The 19,392-nt window shown below is 48.9% G+C and overlaps 4 protein-coding genes across 4 annotated transcripts; 3 read left to right on the forward strand and 1 right to left on the reverse strand.

Moving 5' to 3' along the window:
* Positions 1 to 97: 97 nt before the first annotated feature.
* SAMD00019534_104850 (hypothetical protein) lies at positions 98 to 620 on the reverse strand (the record flags this gene model as incomplete). Its single annotated transcript, XM_012894324.1, has 1 exon — positions 98 to 620. A coding segment is annotated over one exon (523 nt), but the record flags the coding sequence as incomplete, so codon positions are not given.
* A 2,671-nt stretch (positions 621 to 3,291) lies between these two features.
* Positions 3,292 to 5,067, forward strand: SAMD00019534_104870 (hypothetical protein; the record flags this gene model as incomplete). The annotated part of the gene is made up of 1 exon (XM_012894325.1): positions 3,292 to 5,067. One exon carries the CDS (start codon positions 3,292 to 3,294, stop codon positions 5,065 to 5,067), a length of 1,776 nt encoding a protein of 591 aa, XP_012749779.1.
* Positions 5,068 to 5,429: 362 nt separating this feature from the next.
* Positions 5,430 to 13,004, forward strand: SAMD00019534_104880 (hypothetical protein; the record flags this gene model as incomplete). Its single annotated transcript, XM_012894326.1, has 3 exons — positions 5,430 to 6,094; positions 6,163 to 6,331; positions 6,405 to 13,004. 3 exons carry the CDS (start codon positions 5,430 to 5,432, stop codon positions 13,002 to 13,004), a joined length of 7,434 nt encoding a protein of 2,477 aa, XP_012749780.1.
* Positions 13,005 to 13,258: 254 nt separating this feature from the next.
* On the forward strand, positions 13,259 to 19,248 carry SAMD00019534_104890 (hypothetical protein; the record flags this gene model as incomplete). The annotated part of the gene is made up of 11 exons (XM_012894327.1): positions 13,259 to 13,497; positions 13,594 to 13,699; positions 13,772 to 13,927; positions 13,994 to 14,307; positions 14,379 to 15,338; positions 15,400 to 15,480; positions 15,545 to 15,867; positions 15,941 to 16,605; positions 16,683 to 17,461; positions 17,533 to 17,813; positions 17,876 to 19,248. The coding sequence occupies 11 exons, from the start codon at positions 13,259 to 13,261 to the stop codon at positions 19,246 to 19,248; spliced, it is 5,277 nt and encodes a 1,758-aa protein (XP_012749781.1).
* Between the last annotated feature and the right edge of the window lie 144 nt (positions 19,249 to 19,392).

Raw genomic sequence — 19,392 nt, forward strand, 5'->3', positions numbered from 1 at the left:
GTTTGAGTGTGAGTGGGTAAGTTCAACATCCATGCCCTGGGATCATCCCAGTGACAACCATCCATCTGGGTCACATGATCAACATAACATAACATACCGATTGGGAATTGGGAGATACCAGTAATAAGGTCAATGTGTGCAGCGACTGATGAGTCGATCACTGGATCGGTGGCAGAACGCAGGATGGAGTTGCCAGTGATCTGATGAGTGTACTTTTGGATGTGCACCTTCATCATCTTCTCGACGTTCTCACGAGCCATGACAACCTTGATCGAGTCCATGTTGCGGTGGTAGGTCACACTGAGTGGACTGTGTGCGGCGAGCCATTGGTCGACGGCGTTTAGGGTCTCCTTGGTGGGCTGGACGATGGCGGTGACGTCATCTACAGAGAGGTAGCGGCCGTAGAGTGGCGAGCGTGGGTCAGAGACCTCGCGCACCTTTTGTTCAAGTGCGGCGCGGTTCTGCTGGCGCAGAAAAAGTGTGAAGCTGATCGGATGCTTGGGGCAGAGCTTGGCGTCTGGCTGCACGTCCCACTTGAGTTGTGGGTAGTGCTTAGCATGAGCACCAAGTGCAACAAGTGTCACAATAACAATCAACAATAATGATGATGTCTTAAACATTGTTTGTTTGTATTTAGTTGTAGATGTATAGATTGATATTGAAATGAATCATTGTTCAACATCAAAGGGAAGGGAAAGGACTCGTTTTTGATCATCTGAATATGTGGGTGAGTGTAGATTGATGGTGGGAATGCCCCATTGGGCGGAGGTGGGAATGAACTTGGTGTCTTAGGAGTGACGTCAAACGTAAGAGTAGAAAGAAAGTTCAAACATGTTCGATAGAACAATTGGATTCTTCCTCGGAAGATCCTTTTAATATATCTTCATTCCCTTGGAATTTAACTACTTCTGATCAATCAACATCCAATACAATGTGTTGTTCAGGATGTACAGCTCATTAATAATGTAACAGTTAATTCTAGATATCTCTATAACACCAGAATGAGAAATACCTTGTCATTGAGCGACTCAATATTATATCTATGTTTGGATATTGTTGGATGAATGAATGAATGAATATGTGCGTGAAGCAAGCACACTGTTTTGGTGAACCTCAATCAACCAATGAATGAAAGAATGAATGAGAGAGAGACAGAGAAAGAGATAACAATGCTGGACCAGTTACCTCATATTATAATCAAACAATTGTTATCATATGATGATGAACTATTATCAAATATTGATAAGATATGCTTCTCATTGACTTGTACTAAACTATACAACGCTCGTGATAAATATATTAGACTATATCCTAGATATAATCATTATGGTGTTCATAAGTCTATATGTCAATCACCAATATACTCAACGATCAACTACTTTACAGACAATGACAACGACTTTAACATCCACATCAAATACAACAACAACAAAATCAACAATACAACCAAAGAGATCAAACAGATCAAACTGAACTCATTCCGTCATGTCATCATCAAGTCACTCATTCAACAACTTCAAGATTATGAATACGAAAGGCAACATAACAAGTCAATATACGCTCTACGCACTAATGGATGTGAGAAGAACATACCAAGCACAGTCAGCCACTTGGACTTTACATTCTTCAGAGGCGACATCGACGCATTGAACGAGAAGGACATGCAGTGCACAGTGACCCACATCATATACGGTGCCGACAAGCCTCTTCCCAACATCTCTCGCTTTGGCCACATCACTCACCTCTACTTGGTACGCGACTACGGCCAACCTATACAGTCTGGAACCATCCCAGACACAGTCACCTCACTCAGATTTGGTAATAACTTCAATCGAGTGATGGCTCCTGGTGTGCTCCCTCGCTCAATCACTCAACTCTCCTTTGGCAATTGGTTCAAAGAAGTGCTCATGGCTGACTCGATCAATAGACAGGTACAATACCTGACCTTTGGTGACCATTTCAACCAGCCGCTATCGATTGGAGTGCTCCCCGATCGACTCATTAGTCTGACATTTGGCCGAAACTTCAATCAACCAATCGAGGCTGGTGTGTTGCCTGCCTCGTTACGTGATCTATCATTTGGTGATTTATTTACTGATTGGTCAAATGCCTCAAAGTTCAATAATTGTCTGTCACCAGGTTGTCTTCCACCCAACCTTCAGTCACTATTGCTTTCGGACGTCTATAACCACGAATTGCTACAAGGTGTCTTGCCTGCCACACTGCAAAGGATAAAGTTAGGCAAGGAATTTAGGAAACCACTAAAGCATGGCCAACTTCCAAATCAGTTGGCCATCTTCGAGATGAATTCTACCAATTATTGTTGGAAAATAGAGCCCGGCGTCTTTCCATCAAGTATCACACGCATGGACATCTCTTTCCTCGCATCACATCTTGCTAAAGGTGTGCTGCCGCCCAATGTCAAGACCCTCGGGCTAGGAGTTCGCTTCACTGATGTTGACGATCCGATACCATGCTCAGTTACTTCACTTGATCTCACTGAATGCATCTCCTACTCAAACATGCCAAACCTGTTACCGCATGGACTTCAATCAATCAAATACCCACAATCAGCGATGGCACAATCCAAGTTGGAAGAACATGTCATTCCCTCAACAGTGCAATCGATAGTGTTGCCAGCTGTTGGAGATGATTTCACAATACATCCAAGGGCATTACCTCAATCATTAACATTCTTGATGGTACCCAATCTACCAACTACAGCATTGTCATTAGCGCAATGCTTGCCCAACTTGGCCAGAGGATGTACACTCAGTCTGGAATCGACAGATCTTACTATATCATATAGTGTCCCGTTCAGAGATGCACAGTTACTATTCTTCTCCAGTGAAGGCGCCCTCTATCATCTTGCTGCCAATCATATTAACATTATATTGACAAATGGAACACGTACAATCAACATTAGATTCATTGATCATTCACTATGTTTAGTGTTATGTGATATACTACAAGGTGGATTCATTCCAATCTCCAAGTTGGCCGAGAAACAGTTCATTCCAATGATTGACACAGCCTATGACTCAAGGGGCACTTACATCATAGATCTCTTTTGACAATTTTTTGATCAGTTGATTGATCATTCAAAGATCGGTCATTAAACATATTATTATTATTACTTTCCACTCTTGATCACTGGAACTATTCCAATCACATGATCACTCACTCACTCTCACTCAATTAACAATCACTCACACTCACTCGATCATCATCACTGGAACTATTCCAATCACCCGATTACTCACTCACTCAATCAACCAATAGATAGATAAGATGGACCTGTTCCCACACTTGATCATCAAACAACTGCTATCATATGATGAACTTAGTAATCTTGATAAGATATGCTTCGTGTTGACATGTAGATCATTGTACAATGCACGTGATAAATACTTGAGACTAGAGTCCAACAGTCGAATGTTCAAGAAACACAACATACATCACTCTCAACGCACATTGCCAATGTATCAATCACGAATTGGCCATGTTGTCGACTACTTTGCCAACACCAACAACAAGTCATTCAAATTGAACTCATTCCGCAGTGCGATCGTCAAGTCACTGACGCAAGAGGCAGAGTATGGCGCAGACGTTGACCAACACGCAGCCTCCATCTACTCACTGATGACCAATGGATGCGAGAGGAAGATAGCCCCCACAGTGAACCATCTCGACTTCTCATTCTTCAAGGGCGACTTCAACAAGTTGGACGAGAAGGCGATGCAGTGCAAGGCCACTCACATCATATTTGGCTGCGATCTGGCCCTGCCCCGAGACCTCTCTCGCTTCGGTCACATCACTCATCTCTTCTTGGTGCACAACTTCAATCATCCGGTGCTGGCGGGTGACATACCCAACACAGTGACATCACTCAAGTTTGGAAACAACTTCAATCATGTGTTGACGCCAGGTGTGTTGCCAAAGTCCATTCGTCGACTATCCTTTGGCTATCAATACAACCAACCACTGGCACGAGGCACGATACCAGACAGGCTTGAATGTCTATCCTTTAGCGACCTGTTCAATCAACCGATCGAGGTGGGTGTGCTGCCCATCACGCTCGTCGACCTGTCTTTCGGCTCCACCTTTGACCAATCCCTCGCGCCCCGCTCTCTGCCACCCAATCTCAAACACTTGATACTGTCGGAGCGCTTCAGCGGACTTGGTGTGGGCACGCTGCCTTCATCATTGCTCAGTCTAAAGATGAATTTGATACAAGGCCAACTCTTGTTGCCAGACTATCTCCCCGCTCACATGACTAGCCTCACATTGACCGTGGGCCACAACAGCTGGAATGGGCGACTTGAGCCCGGGGTGCTGCCAGCATCACTCACATACCTGGCGCTGTGGAACTTCCAGGAGCAGTTGGTCAAGGGCGTGTTGCCGCCCAATCTCAAGATATTCAAGGCAACTGGATACAATGTCAATTGTTGCTGCAGGGAGGTGGGCACGATCCCCGACTCGGTTGAGGAGATCGACCTGGCCTCAAACTCATTCATTGGCTTGCCCCTCGTGCCTGGATATCTGCCGCCACGTCTTCGATCACTCAAGATGACAGGACACGTCCCCACGTCAATACCTGCGCACTTCTTCCCATCGACGCTCCAATCAATCGAGTTCCCATCTGGCTACAATCATGCACTGCCACCCAACGCATTGCCACCATCGGCAACATACCTCAAACTGTCAGTCAGCTTTGATATTATGATGAGCCAATGTCTGGTCAACTTGGCCAAGGGCTGCACGCTGGTGATCGAGTCGTCCGAGCAGACCAATCGCTTCACAATACCATTCCGAGAGAGATTGGATCGATTCCTCTCGAATGAGGCCATTCACTTGGCCAACAATAGTATCAACGTCATTGTATTCAATAGGAGTCTAGAGTTCACCATCAGATTCATCAATCAATCTCACTGTCTTGTATTATGTGATATACTACATGGTGGAATCATTCCAGTTGATCAACTAACTGACAAGACATTCATACTCAAGTATATCTCTCCAACATATGATTCATTCGACAAAGTACTCGTCTCGTCCTTGGCCTAGGCTTGGCTCGTCCATCAGACCAATCAAGATCTGTTCTTTCATTCATTCAATCAAACAGTCCACGCGAGACCACCATCATCAAAACACACTTGTTCCCATTTTTGGAGTCCCGTCAAAAAGCCCAACGACACCACGTTTTTGCATCAATCGAAAACAGATCTTCGATCAACACGATGACCAGATTCATTCAATGCAATTCATTCCGAACGTAATGAATGAATGAACCCAACCTACTTGTTGTTGTTATGCGTCATTGATCGACACACATAATCATTCATTCAATTAATCAATCAATCATACTTGTAAAATAGTTAAACAAACAAATAATATAATATACTTGTAATAATAATAACAATAATAATATGTCTATATCATTGAAGGTCAACATTGTGTCGGCCAACTCGGTAAAGACATTTAGGTTCTCACCCGAGATGTCAATTGGTGAGATATGCCAGTTGATAAAGGAGAAGACTAATGAGGGTGGTGACGATCATGGTCTGTTTCAACCGGGTGTGGAGGGCAGGACCAACGCACGTTGGTTGCAGCCAGACAAGTCGTTGCAGTTCTACGACATCAGCTCAGACTCACAGCTCGACTACAAGAAGAAGCACCGACCCCAGAAGATCAAGCTGCTGGACGACACCATCAAGACGCAGCTGGTCGACGAGAGCACCAGCGTCAGCGACATTGTCGATGGCATCGCCAAGAAGATGGGCATCAAGAACCCCGAGGAGTATTCGCTGCAGAAGGATGGCGGCGACTGGCTCAAGAGCAACCAGATCCTCGCCGAGCAGGGCGTGGCCGACACCGACATCCTGATGTTCAAGAAGAAGTTCTTCTTCAACGATGCCAACATCGATCGTAACGATCCTGTCCAGCTTCATCTGCTCTATGTTCAATGTCGCGACGCCATCGTCGAGGCCAAGTACCCCACGCAGCGCGAAGAAGCACTTCAGTTGGCTGCACTCCAATGTCAAGTGTCAATGAGTGACTTCAACCCAGCCAAGCATGGTAATGGATATCTCAAGTAAGTTAGTTACAACATCTACATCATTCATTCGTTGTACTCACTCTTATCATCATCGGCATCACCAGTTTGAGAGAGTACCTTCCAGTTCAATGGGCCAAGGCAAAGAACTGTGAGAAGGACATCTACAAGGAGTACCGCAAGTTGGTCAGCATGTCTGAGGTCAATGCCAAGTACAGATACGTTCAACTCTGTCGTTCCCTCAAGACCTACGGTATGACTTCATTCAATGTCAAGGTATGTCATTCGCAAAGAAGTCCCCGCCAAGTCACTCAATCACTCACTCATTCAATCAATCAAACAAACATAGATGAAGCCAAAGGAACATGGAAAGAAGAAGCCAGTCGACATGGTACTGGGTATCACTAGGGAGGCGATGATATTGATGTTGGAGGAGACAAAGGAGGTGCAAAAGACACATCCATTGACTCATATTAGGCGATGGGCTGCCAGTGAGAAGTCGTTCACCTTTGACTTTGGTGACCATGAGGACGAGTACATGGTGCTGCTCACCAACAACCCCGAGGAGATCTCCACTTTGATCGCAGGTTACATTGACATCATCCTCAAGTCACGTCGCGACACCACCAAGCACAACGACAAGGACGAGACTGCCATGGCGATTGAGGAGAGTGTGGCCATCAAGCGTGGAACCGCCTCTGCCACCAGCACATTCAACTATGGTGCTGGCAATGGCGGCGGTAACTACATTGCCCCATCTCAGCAAATTCCCATCACTGATCTCAAGAGTGCACTCAGAGCTACCGACCTGCTGATTGGCGAGTTGAACTCAATGAGAGGATCTGGCTCTGGTGGACCCATGCCCCAACAGTTCTCGCGATCATTCACCACGTTGACTCCACAGCAGTTCAAGCATCAGCTGATCTCCCACGCCAATGCACTCTCAGCCGCTGCCACCACACTGCTCTCGGATCTGTCCACACCACAGGCTGGCGGCATGTCCACCACCCACAAGCACATTCTCAGTCGTGCACAGGTCATGATGGCAGAGATGAGCACTGTTGGAAGCTGCGCCAAGAATGCAGCATTCATCCCAGAGTTGGCCAGCTTCTCAGACGAGATCATTGAGGTCGCCACCAAGCTGTCAGACGCCATGTCTAAGTTGCTCACGTCGGCCGTGTCTGTGAGTGACAAGGTGATGGATGAGGAGGCCAAGGCCGCTGCACAGCAGCACGTCTTCACCACCAACGCCCTGGCCACAATGATGATGGCCGCCGTCGACAACATGTTCGTGACCGAGAGCAGCGCCCATCTTTTGCTCGAATGCGTCAAAAGCGTGCAGTCAGCATCCAACGTGCTTTGCGACCTCGGCTCAGAGAAGTGCGAGATGGTCGACGACAAGATGCTCAATTCGCAGATCAAGGGTTCAATGTCCGATATGTCAATGACAGCGGACAAGCTGGTCACTGTTGCAGAGAGTGTATCACACACTGCCTGTCACCCAGAGAGCAGAAAGATGCTAGAGTCCCTCTGTGTCAACATCAAGCAACGCACCAACACTATCGCCACAAGCTTCAAGTCGAGCGATCTCCCCGCTCAAGACATGACCCTGCTCGAAGGCAAGGTCCAAGATGTGCTTGATACTCTTGGCCTTGTGTCCAGCGCATTGGATTGTGCTGAGCAGCGACCATCTGGAGGCGCCAACGACGCCCAGACCCTGAACCTTTCAAGCGACCTCCTCACTGAGGAGTTCTCAACTCTCTCGAACGACCTCACCAACTCAATCTCCATGCTGCGTAACAATCTTGGCAACACACCAGAGTCCATTCTCGAGTCATTCAAGGTCGTCGCATCAAATGCCAACCGCATGATCTCATGCACCAAGACTGTGGCCGGTCGCGCTGACCTTGCCACCCAACAGCGTCTCTTTGCCTCGACCACCGCTGTGTTTGAGTCTGTGTCTCACCTGTCCAACACTTGTCGTCGTCTCATCAGCAACCCCAATGATGCCGACTCTACCTCGGCCGTGATCAACGCCGCTGGCCATCTCCAATCACTCACTCAGAGCATGTCTGTCGATGCAGGAACACTGGCCTCAATCGTGGCCCTGCGTGATTGCTCGCGTGACATGATTGCCAACGCCTCACACCTTGTGTCATCGGCTCGCGTGTCCAGCGCTCACTTGCCCGAGGCCTCCAGCGCCGTCCTGATCAAGGCTTCAAAGGAGGTGACTGATGCCATCAGCAAGTTGATGGCCGGTCTGAAGCGTGTCGCTCAGACCGACTCCAAGTCGGAGCAGGCTCAGCTTGAGCTCCTGCAGATGTCTCAGAAGCACTCACTCCCACCAATGAACCTGGTGTCCGCTTCTAAGCGTCTGGCCTCCAAGATTGCCGACCCCAACCAGAAGCAAACCCTCATCTACTCATCTGATGCCGCATCAGCATCAGTCCAGAGATTGATGCGCACTTGTGAAGCTTACAAGCGCATTTGTGGACATGCTGAGATCGAAGAGTCGCTCGAGGCATTTGACTCAACCTTGGCTGAGCTCGAGACCATGGAGATCGCCATCCAAGGTGGTTTCGTCGAACCAGTGCCCGCAGGACAATCCCGTGACTCTACCACTGAGATGCTGATGGTGGCCGTTAAAGACCTCAACCAAATGAACAGTGGACTCACCAACGAGGTCAGAAGCAACCCAGCACGACTGGGCGAGCTTGTCAAGGATGCTACCAGCGCAGCTGGCCAGGTTGCTCACGCGTCCAAGGCAGTCATTGCCACTTTGCCAACAAAGGCTGCTCAGAAGAAGCTCCTAGCTTCCACCAAGCAAATGACCATTGACATGCAGCAATTGGTTCGCGCGTCAAGATCAGTCGCCACCAACCCTGGCGATGCCAGTGCCGAGCTCATCATGGAGTCGGCCGAGTCTGATGTATCATCTACCGTGGCCTCACTTGTGGCTGCCTCCACTCAAATCGATTGCAAGGAGCTTGAAGAGGCATCAAACGACATCAACTCATACATCTCTTCCAAGCTTGGACAGGCATCACCAGCATCCAGCGACTCATTCCAAACTGTATCTGAGGAGATGCAGGCATCACTCAAGGCATTGAATGCCGCTGTTGTCCAGGTTGTCTCAATGGCTCGTTCAAAGAACCTCAAGGGACTGGGTGCCAGCGCCAAGATTGTCAGCTCCACCGTCAACACGTTGGTCATGTCATCCAATCAGGCATCAGTGACTTGCAACAACGAGCAGATGCAATCTGCAGTTCTGGCCACCACCGGCACACTCTGCGCCAACATTGTCACCTTGTTGGACTATGCCAAGGCTCGTGTAGCCAACTCCAAGGACCCAGTCTACGATCAAAACTTGGTCACATGCTCCAAGTCCATCGAGGACGCCTCCAACAAGGTGTTGCGCTCGATTGGTTCGGGCAACAGTGGAGTGTGCAACGAGTCCATTGAGATGATCCTTCAGGCCACCGCCACCCTCGACAAGCAGGTGTTGCCAGAGATCAGCAATGGTATCGTCATTTCTGGAGGCGCCATGGCGCAGCAGCACAGTCTGCTCGCTCTGTCCGATGCCGCCAAGGCACTGGGCAAGAACACTTCCGATGTGGTCACCAGTGGTCGTCGTGGTAATGTCAACGCACTCGGCGAGAGCTCAATGGACATTGCCAAGATCGTCGTGGAGCTGGTCAACTCTACACGCAACATTGTCAAGTCTGCCATGTCCTCTGCCGCGCCAGACGTCCTTGTTCCATCCAAGGCCATCTTGGACGCCAGCTCACTCATCTCGCACAGTGGCCAAGACTCTACCGCTATCCTTGCGGCCGCACGCACCATTGCTTCGGCTGCCACCCAACTGTTCACCGCCACCAAGGACATGATCGCCAATGAAGAGGACGAGATTCACAAGGCACAGCTGTTGACCACTTCTCAACAACTCGCCAACGCTGCCTCAACCGTGGCCAAGTCTGTCAAGTCTGTCACAGCCAAGGAGGCCGGCGCATTCCAGAGTTTGTCAACCTCATTGCGCGACCTTGAGTCGTGCACCAGCAACCTCTTGATCGCCGCTGGAGACTCACATGCCAACGCCAAGGAGTTTGAGCGTTTGATCAGCGCATGCCGATCGACCTCCTCAACGACCGCCCAGGTGATCACCGACGCCTCCAATCTCTCGCTCAAGACAAAGGACAGCGAGCTCCAGACTCGCCTCAACGAGTCGGCCATGTCCATGTCCAGCGCCATTAAGGACGTGCTGAAGATCGGCTCGGCCATGATGCCAGGAGTGATCATGTGTGAGGACGCCATCGACATTGTCCAGAAGGCCATTGGTGACCTGTCTACCATGTCTCTCACCGTTGCCGTCGGTACTCCATTCGAGTCCTCTGGCAACATGTCTCATCTCGAGAGCCAGGAGCACATCGTCGAGATCTCCAAGTCGATTGGCAAGGGAATCAACGATCTTCTCAAGGCCTCCCGTCAATCACCAGAGGCTATTGGTCAGTCTACTCGTGCACTTGCCTTCACCGCCCCACATTTGGCCTCATCGACCAAGTCCTCGCTGGCCACAACCAAGGACCAGGAGGAGCAGAGTCGCATCGTGTCCGAATCGAAGAACCTTGGAGACGCCATGCTTCGTCTGTGCCAGGCTTCCCTGGCAGCCAGCTCCAACCCATCCAAGGAGACCTACCAGGTGATTATCCAGCGTTGCCAAGACGCTTCGGATGCCATGAGCAAGCTCGTCGCCCAGGTCTCATCTGGTGTCAACATGTACCGCGACATTGATGACTCACTCGAGATCATCCGTGGCTCGCACAACACACTCAACAGCAGCCCATCCAAGGACGACGACAACAAGTCATACCAGGATTACAAGGAGCGCATTCAGACCCTCACCAAGGATCTGGCCATCGCACTCAGGAACATCAGTACCACCGACCAGGGCAACTTGGTGGCTATCTCCACCATCTCAAAGGACATGGCCACATTGGTCCAACAGATCGCACTCAATGTTGCCGCCGTCATGCAGACCAGTGGCGACCAGAAGGTCAAGGACGCAATTCTGTCCAATGTCAAGCAGGTCATCAACGCCACATCGCTCACCGTCACCAACTTCAAGCAGGCTTCACAGGGTGCACCAGGCGTGACCGCTGTCTCCCTCAACGACGCGTTCAAGTCGGCCAGCGACAGCATTGCCAAGTTCATGCAATCAATCAAGCAGGGTGCCATTGGTGAGATCCAATGTGATGCTGCCGTCGATGTCATCAAGAAGCTCATCTGTGATGTCGATGCTCATTCTTTGTTCGCCGCAGCTGGCCAGCTTGAATCGACCCCAATGTCATCGGCCACACGTGCCAACCATCTCAGCGCCCTCCAAAAGGATGTTGTCATTGCCGCCAAGATGCTGATTGTCTCAGGCTCTCAGCTCGTTGGTTCGTCCAAGGGTACCCAAGAGAACCTTGGTGCGGCCACTACCAAGTTTGCCGACCTGATCACCAGACTCGCCCACGGCGCCAAGGAGGTCGCCAGCACTCTCAAGGACACTCAATCTCAGCAAGACGTGCTCTCTGCCACCAAGGCACTCGGCATTGCTTCACAACAGATGATCCTTGCCAGCAAGGATGCTCAGCGTTTCCAGAAGGACTCAACCGCTTTCCGTTCACTTGGAAAGGCTGCTGAGGCTGTGGCCGAGGCTGTCGGACAGTACATCTCCAGTGTGTACTTTGCCATCAATGAGGCCGGCAAGGGCATCAAGGAGCTCGAGAAGACTCACGTGCTCATCACATCATACGTCGAGAAGCCCGACACTGTTATCACCAACCACAAGGCCAACGCCACATCCTACGTGGCCGCAGTTCGCGACGTGTCCAAGTCTGCCATCGAAGTGGTCACCTCGTACCAGGTCAGCCAGGACGAGTTGGTCAAGACCTCCAAGGCCCTGGCCACCAATGTCCAGACCATGATCGCCCAGACCAAGGGATCAGTGTTGCTGTTTGATCAAGGCGACAAGAACCCAGACGCAATCAAGTTGGCTGACAGCGTCAAGAGCGCCAACATTGCTATCCTCGAACTCATCCAGCAGGTCAAGAACCAGGAGAAGGAGGGAGTCAACACCAACGTACCAGACGCCTCACGTAAGGTGTCCGAGCAGCTGCACACTCTTGTTCAACTAAGCAAGTTGATTCCAGGAGGCAAGGACCTCGTGTTGGACGAGGACAAGCTACAGGAGGACCTCGAGTTGAGCACAGAGAACGAGTTGAAGGCATTGGCCAAGACCATCGAGGCTGCCACCGCCAACTTGTTGGCCGCCCGTCCAAAGACAGCCAAGAAATCACCTGGCATGCCACTCGACTCCAACGACGTCGCAGGCATCATTGTCGACGCTGGTGGATCAATCGCCGCCGCCGTGGCCAAGCTCGTCAGCAACGCTGCCGTCGCCCAATCTAGAAGAAGAGAGGCACAAAAGACATCGGGCCACTACAAGCACGACCCAACATGGTCCAACGGTCTCATCTCTGCGGCCAAGTCAGTTGGCACTGCCGTGCAGCTGATGATCAACGCATCGATGAAGGCTACTCAGGGCAAGGCACAAGAGGAGGAGCTCATTGCCACAGCTCGTGAGGTGGCCGCTTCCACCGCGCGTCTCGTCAGTGCATCGAGAGCCAAGAGTGGCGACGACCAGCAATCCCAGAATGCTCATCACCAACTCACACTGGCTGCCAAGGCTGTCACCCAGGCCATCTCCAAACTACTCGATGCTGCCAAGACTGCCACCGCTTTGCAAGAGGAAGAGGAGGAGCAAGAGAATGAAACATTCAACTTCACCGGTTCCAAGATCAAGGAGCTGGAGCAACAGATGAAGATCCTACGTCTCGAGAAGGAGTTGAACCAAGAGAGGAAGCGTCTCCTCAACACGAGAAAGAAGGAATATCAAACCAGTTCATAGTAATAATAAATAGTCCTTCATTCATTATCTGTTTCGCGAGAACACATTATTATGAAATGATGCCAGGTTGGCACATGCTTTATTGTGAGGTTCATCGAAGGTGAGCCGAACTTTCACTTTTTTGATCAAACAAACAACAATGAATCTTCTCTCTCAAGTGCACCCAGGATACTTCATTTGTAGGTAGGTCCATCAATACAACAAACAAAGAGATAATAGAATAGTATAGTATATATAGTATATATGATGACGAGATGGACGACTCTGTAGCTTTAATATTCAATAATGCTTTGCAAAAGATATTCAGTCAGAGTTCAAGGAAGAATATACAGCTGCGTGAAGCTTGTAAGATAGCTCAAGAGACAATAAGGGATTCTCCTTGTTTCTCAAATATATCACAACAACAACAGCAACAACAGCAGCATCAACATCAATCGGCATCAGCAACAACAACATCAACACCAGGTACAGCTACGCCTCCTGCAAAGATCAGGTATGTTATTTAAGTCATGTCATGTCATGTCACCATCTGATTTGGATGTGACCAATCAATCATACTGACGCCATGACGTCAACATCAACACTCTAGCGAAAAGGAATGGGACTTGCTTGGTAACAAGTTGGTCACGCCAATGAAGTTGGCATGTGAAACAAAGGAACCAAAGTTGATGGCTATTGCATTGGACTCTTTAGATGTAGATATCATTCATTCATACATTCGTTGATCACATGCTCACCATTCATTCAATCAATCAATCAACTTGTAGAAACTTATGGGATATGGTATCATCAAGCCAAACGCATACGATGAGGCACCTGTAGCACCAGGTGGAGAGAAGAAGAGATTGATCGAGAAGGTAGTCGACATTATTGGATCATACTTTGACTATCAAGAGGAGACAGTACAGTTACAGATCATCAAGGTATGCAAGTGCGACAGTACATCAACAACAACATCATGATGACTAACAATCAATCAAACCAAACAGTCTCTACTGACAGCTGTAATCACACCGACTTGTGATATACATGATACATGTCTTATGAATGCCATCAGATCATGCTACAACATCCACTTGGTCAGTCAGAACAAGATTAACTTCACAGCAGCAAAGAGCGCGTTGTTCCAAATGGTCGACTGCGTACTGCACAAGTTTGAGCACTTTAGCCAGCTCAAGATACAGCTCTCCAAGAGCAACACACCACCAGCCCAGCAACAGCAACAGCAGCAGGCACCACAACCAAGCCAAACCCCTGCCAACTCCAACGCGAACAATCACAGCTCTAGCGCCAATGATGAGAGGTATGCTACACGAAGAAGACACTGATTGATATCAATTTCAAACGTCTAACACAATCAATCAATCAATCAAGCGCGATCATACATCAATACAACGTCAACTTGTCAGATGTTATATTATTGTTTAGGGCCTTCTGCAAGTTGTCGACCAAGGAGGTACCTGATGGAAGCTCATCAGAGTCACATGAGGTCAAGAGCAAGATATTGTCTCTCGAGTTGCTGTCACGCATCCTGGAGAACCCGCTGCCCTCATTGAAGCTGTCAGAGAAGTTCATCAACACATCCATCAAGCGATACCTGTCCGTTTCGCTACTGACCAATGGCAGCAGCAACAACCTGCCCGAGTTCAAGCTGACGCTGGCTATGTTCCTCTCGCTGATGATCCACTTCAAGGAGCACCTCAAGGAGGAGATTGGCACGTTCTTCTCCAAGATCATCCTGGCCACGCTGGCCTCGAGCACTCAGAGCGTCAAGAAGAAGTGGCTGGTGCTGCCGGTGCTGTGCGAGATCTGCAAGAACCCACAGACCATTGTCGACATCTTTGTCAACTACGACTGCGACCCCGAGCGCAAGGACATCTTTGAGAAGATGGTATACGAGTTGTCGCGTGTAGCACAGGGCACGAGCAGCGTGGAGCGCACCTCATCGCAGGAGGAGGTCAAGTTCAAGATGCTGGGCCTCGAGTGCATCGTCACCATCATGAACTCGCTGGTCGATTGGAGCAAGGAGATCTATGAGAGCAAGCGCATCGAGCAGCAGACCAGAGCGGCTGCGCTCAACTTTGACGAAGCCTACGACGACGTCGGCTCGCCACTACAGACATCGACATCGCCGCTCAAGGCCAGCATGGACGAGTCGCAGCGTCAGTCTCTCCTGGAGCAGGCCACACAAAAGTTCAATGCACAGCCCAAGAAGGGCATCGAGTTCCTAATCCAATGTGGAATGATCAAAGAGAATCCAACAGAGATTGCAGAGTTGTTGAGGATGTCACCAGAGTTTGATCAAAAGTTGATCGGTACTTATTTATGTCAACAGTATGTATCACAACAAGTGGAAGTAAGTGATCACGTGATACTAACATCTTGGCCAACATAGGAACTCATTCAATGTCAGTGTACTGTATAAGTACATCGATTCATTCGACCTCAAGAAGATGGAGATTGATCAATCACTACAGTATGTACTCATTCAATCAATCAAACACTCAATCACTCACCTCCAATCAATCAATCAATCATAGGATGGTACTCGCATGTATTCAGTTGAATGGAGAGAACAAGGCAATTGATAGGATTGTTGAGAAGTTGGCAGAGAAGTACTTCTTTGACAACCCGGATGCATCATGTGCCAATGCAGAGTCTGTTTATTTGTTGGCCTACGCCATTATCATCTTGTCAACTGATCTACACAATGTATCAATCAAGTCCAAGATCACCAAGGAGGAGTGGCTAAAGATGAACTCCAAGTCCAACAACAAGGTCGACTTTGAAGACAAGTACTTGTTAGACATTTACGACCGTGTGTCCCAAGAGACCTACAGGCTTGGCTACACCAACTCTGACGGTAAGCTGAGCTCAGCTATCACTCTCATCCACACATCCTCACTCATTTAATCAATCAATCAATCAAACTACAGAGATAGGATCATTGGACTCACAAGAGATATTGCTCAGGTTCAACAAGGACAGTGATTACATTGTGAAACAATGTCAAGAGTTGATGAAGACGAGGATATCAAAGAAGACGACATTCTATCGTGCCAGGAATATTGAGCATGTGCGACCAATGTTCTTGCTGTCGTGGTGCTATGTACTGTCCACGCTGTCAGTCATCCTGGACGACACCAAGGACAGGAAGCTGATATCGCTCTGTCTGGACGGCTTTGCCTCGGCCATCAGGGTGAGCTGCATATTCTACATGAATGTGGAGCGATCATCCTTCATCACATCGCTGTCCAAGCTGTGTCTGCTCGACACGATCAAGGAGCCATCGCTCAAGCATATCGACTGCATCAAGCATCTGATCACCATTGCCAACAACGACGGCAACTATCTCCAGGACTCGTGGACACCCATCCTCAAGACCATCTGCATTCTTGAGCGTCTGCATCTGATCGACACGACCAAGTCCAACCCAGTGCCAAACGCAGCACTGGCCTCGGCCTTCCCCTCAGTCGTCGAGTACTCACAGAACTCCCTGCAGTACCACATCAAGAAGCTGCAGGAGGAGCATCCCAAGGCCATGACCTTTGACTCAAACCAAGTCGAGAGGATCTTCACCAACACTGTCTATCTCTCTGATGTAAGTACAACACCCGTCACTCATGCACGCATCACCTAACATTCATACTCACTTCACTCTCTCTATCAAACAAACAGGACTCGATCATCACGTTTGTCAAGTGTCTCTGCGAGATATCTGAGGAGGAGATCAATCATTACTCGAGGAACTACAGTTTGATCAAGCTGGTGGAGGTCATTGAGTACAATCTGAAGCGTAGGATACGTTTGGTGTTCTACAACATCTGGGAGATCGCTGTTAGCCACTTCACAAAGATAGGCTCGCATCAGAACATTGAGATATCAATGCACGCCATCGACTCGTTGCGCCAGCTGGCGTCCAAGTACATGGAGCGTGAGGAGATGTCCAACTTCAACTTCCAGAACGAGTTCCTGATGCCGTTCGAGACCATCATGCTCAACAACCAGGTGTTGCAGATCCGCGAGTTGATCATTCGCTGCGTGCTCCATCTCATCCTGTCCAAGGCGCACAACATCAAGTCGGGCTGGAAGACCATCCTCAGCGTCATCTCGATTGGCTCGCGTGTGCCCTCCGAGCCCATCGTCGTGCTGGCCTACCAGGCTGTCGAGCAGATCCTCCAGAGCAGCTTTGACTTTGTCGAGGAGAACTTCTTTGCCAACACAATCTACTGTCTCACATCATTCTCACATCCACTGGTCCACTACCCCGACATCTGCATCAAGTCATTGAACCAATTGGATCAACTCTCCCTCAAGATACTCGACCGACACAACAACCTCGTCAGCTCAAGCAGTGACGCCCTGCCCTACACCACCAAGCTGGAATCACAACTGATACCCATCATCAAGGGACTGTCCGTGCCCATCTCCCATGACAATGAGAGTGTCAGGCAACTGTAAGTAGTTAGTCCATGATCAATCATTCAATCAATCACTAACCACTCAATCAATCAATCACAACAATCAGGTCTTCAAGTCTGTTGTTCAAGTTACTCAATAAGATTGGATCAAACTTTAGCGTACAGTCATGGAGACATATTATCAACAATGTGTTGCTCCAGATGCTGGCACCAATCATGCCAACAAATCACAGTCCATTATTGTTATCCGATTTTGAACAGGCATGGGTACGCCAAACCTGTCCATCCGTGCTCACCGAGATCATCAATCTCTTTAGCAACCACCATGAAGTCCTATCTCAATTCTATCCAATCGTCATGGAGATGTTTGAGAGGCTAATATGTAACAGTAAGTTGGATGATAGGTTGTGTCCAGAGACATTGAACTAACATACCCTACACTACCCTTAGATAACCAATCAGTGTCAGTGCTTGGATGCGAGTACTATTGTAAATTTATACAACGATCAGGTGTTTGCTTCACCAATGAACACTGGACAGAGATATCAGACTCGATCGGACGCATACTCAAACACTTGTTGGTCAAGGATCCAAGTGCATCACTGGTCTTTATGTTTAGCACCGAGTCCTCATTACTGGGCAAGGAGCTGAAACAGCACGACACCAGTGTGAACACTTTGGTGCCCTCCACCAACAATGCCGGCTGGACCGTCAGTTTGTTGCTGATGCAGCGCATGACACCCGTGATGCTCGAGAACTACTCACATCTGTCCACACAGTTGTGTGCTCAACTGGTCAAGTACTGGTCGTTCGTCTATCACCTCACCAAGATGATGAGTGGCAACAACAACGCACAGCAACAGGCGCTGCATCCAGACAGCCAGCATACAGCAAACAACAACATGAACGAGACCACAGCACTCTCATGCCTGCTCACACTTCTCTTTGAGATGTTCCTCAATCAAGCCTATGCAGACCGACAGGCAGAGATTGAGGTGTACTTGAACAACCTGTGTGGTGACATCCTCAATGAAGTGGGCGGACCACATCACAGACAACCAAGCACCACGATGGTGGCCATAGTGCGCCAGATAGCCGATGGCTTCATCAAGTACAGCGATGAGCAGTTCAACAAACACATGCCCCAGGCCTATATACACCTTGTCGATCTGACCGTCCACGACAACCTTCACATCCGAACCTGCATCATGTCGGTCTTCTCCAGATTTGGCAAGGGCATCCCACAGATACCCGACATCCAGGAGCCGGCTCCCCTTCCCCTGGAGCCAGCCGTCGCCAATGTCAAGTCCAAGTCGATGGAGAACGACTCTATTCTCTTGGAGATGATTGAGAAGCAGAAACAACAGATCGAGCAACAACAGCAGCAACTAGTGGAGCAGCAGCAGCAACAGCTTGAGTCCCATAACAACCAGGAGGCAATCAATCCAGAGGTCCACAGTGATATCAATGGAACAATCGACGGCTCGGACAATATGGAAACATCACATCATAATGAGGCGAACGCTCAACACGTGGAGAACACTGCTGTGGTACAGGATGAGGAAGAGGAGGAGACTGTTGTTGAGAACGATGAAGTAGACGATCAAGTATTACCATCACAACCATCATCTGATCCACCCAAGCTTGACCTTGAGGACCAAACAACAACAGCTGTAGTTGTAGAGACCTCTGTGGACTTTATTGATATTGAGCAACATGACCAGGATGGTTTGGAAGATATTGTTAAACAATCACAGGCAACAACAACAACAACAATTACCGAGGATGCTGGTGATGATGATGATCTTGACCAGGTTATATAAACATACATACATAATGCCTTATGCATACTTATTATTATTATCCACTACTCGTTGCCCAGTCTCTGGAGATTCGCCAAAGAAAGTGCCAAGTAATAGAGAACTCTGATGGTTGAGTTAGAAAGTATGAGTTTTGTTACCTAGGGG

The sequence above is a fragment of the Acytostelium subglobosum genome (genome assembly GCF_000787575.1).
Source record: "Acytostelium subglobosum LB1 DNA, scaffold: scaffold27, whole genome shotgun sequence".
Classification (NCBI taxonomy): domain Eukaryota; phylum Evosea; class Eumycetozoa; order Acytosteliales; family Acytosteliaceae; genus Acytostelium; species Acytostelium subglobosum.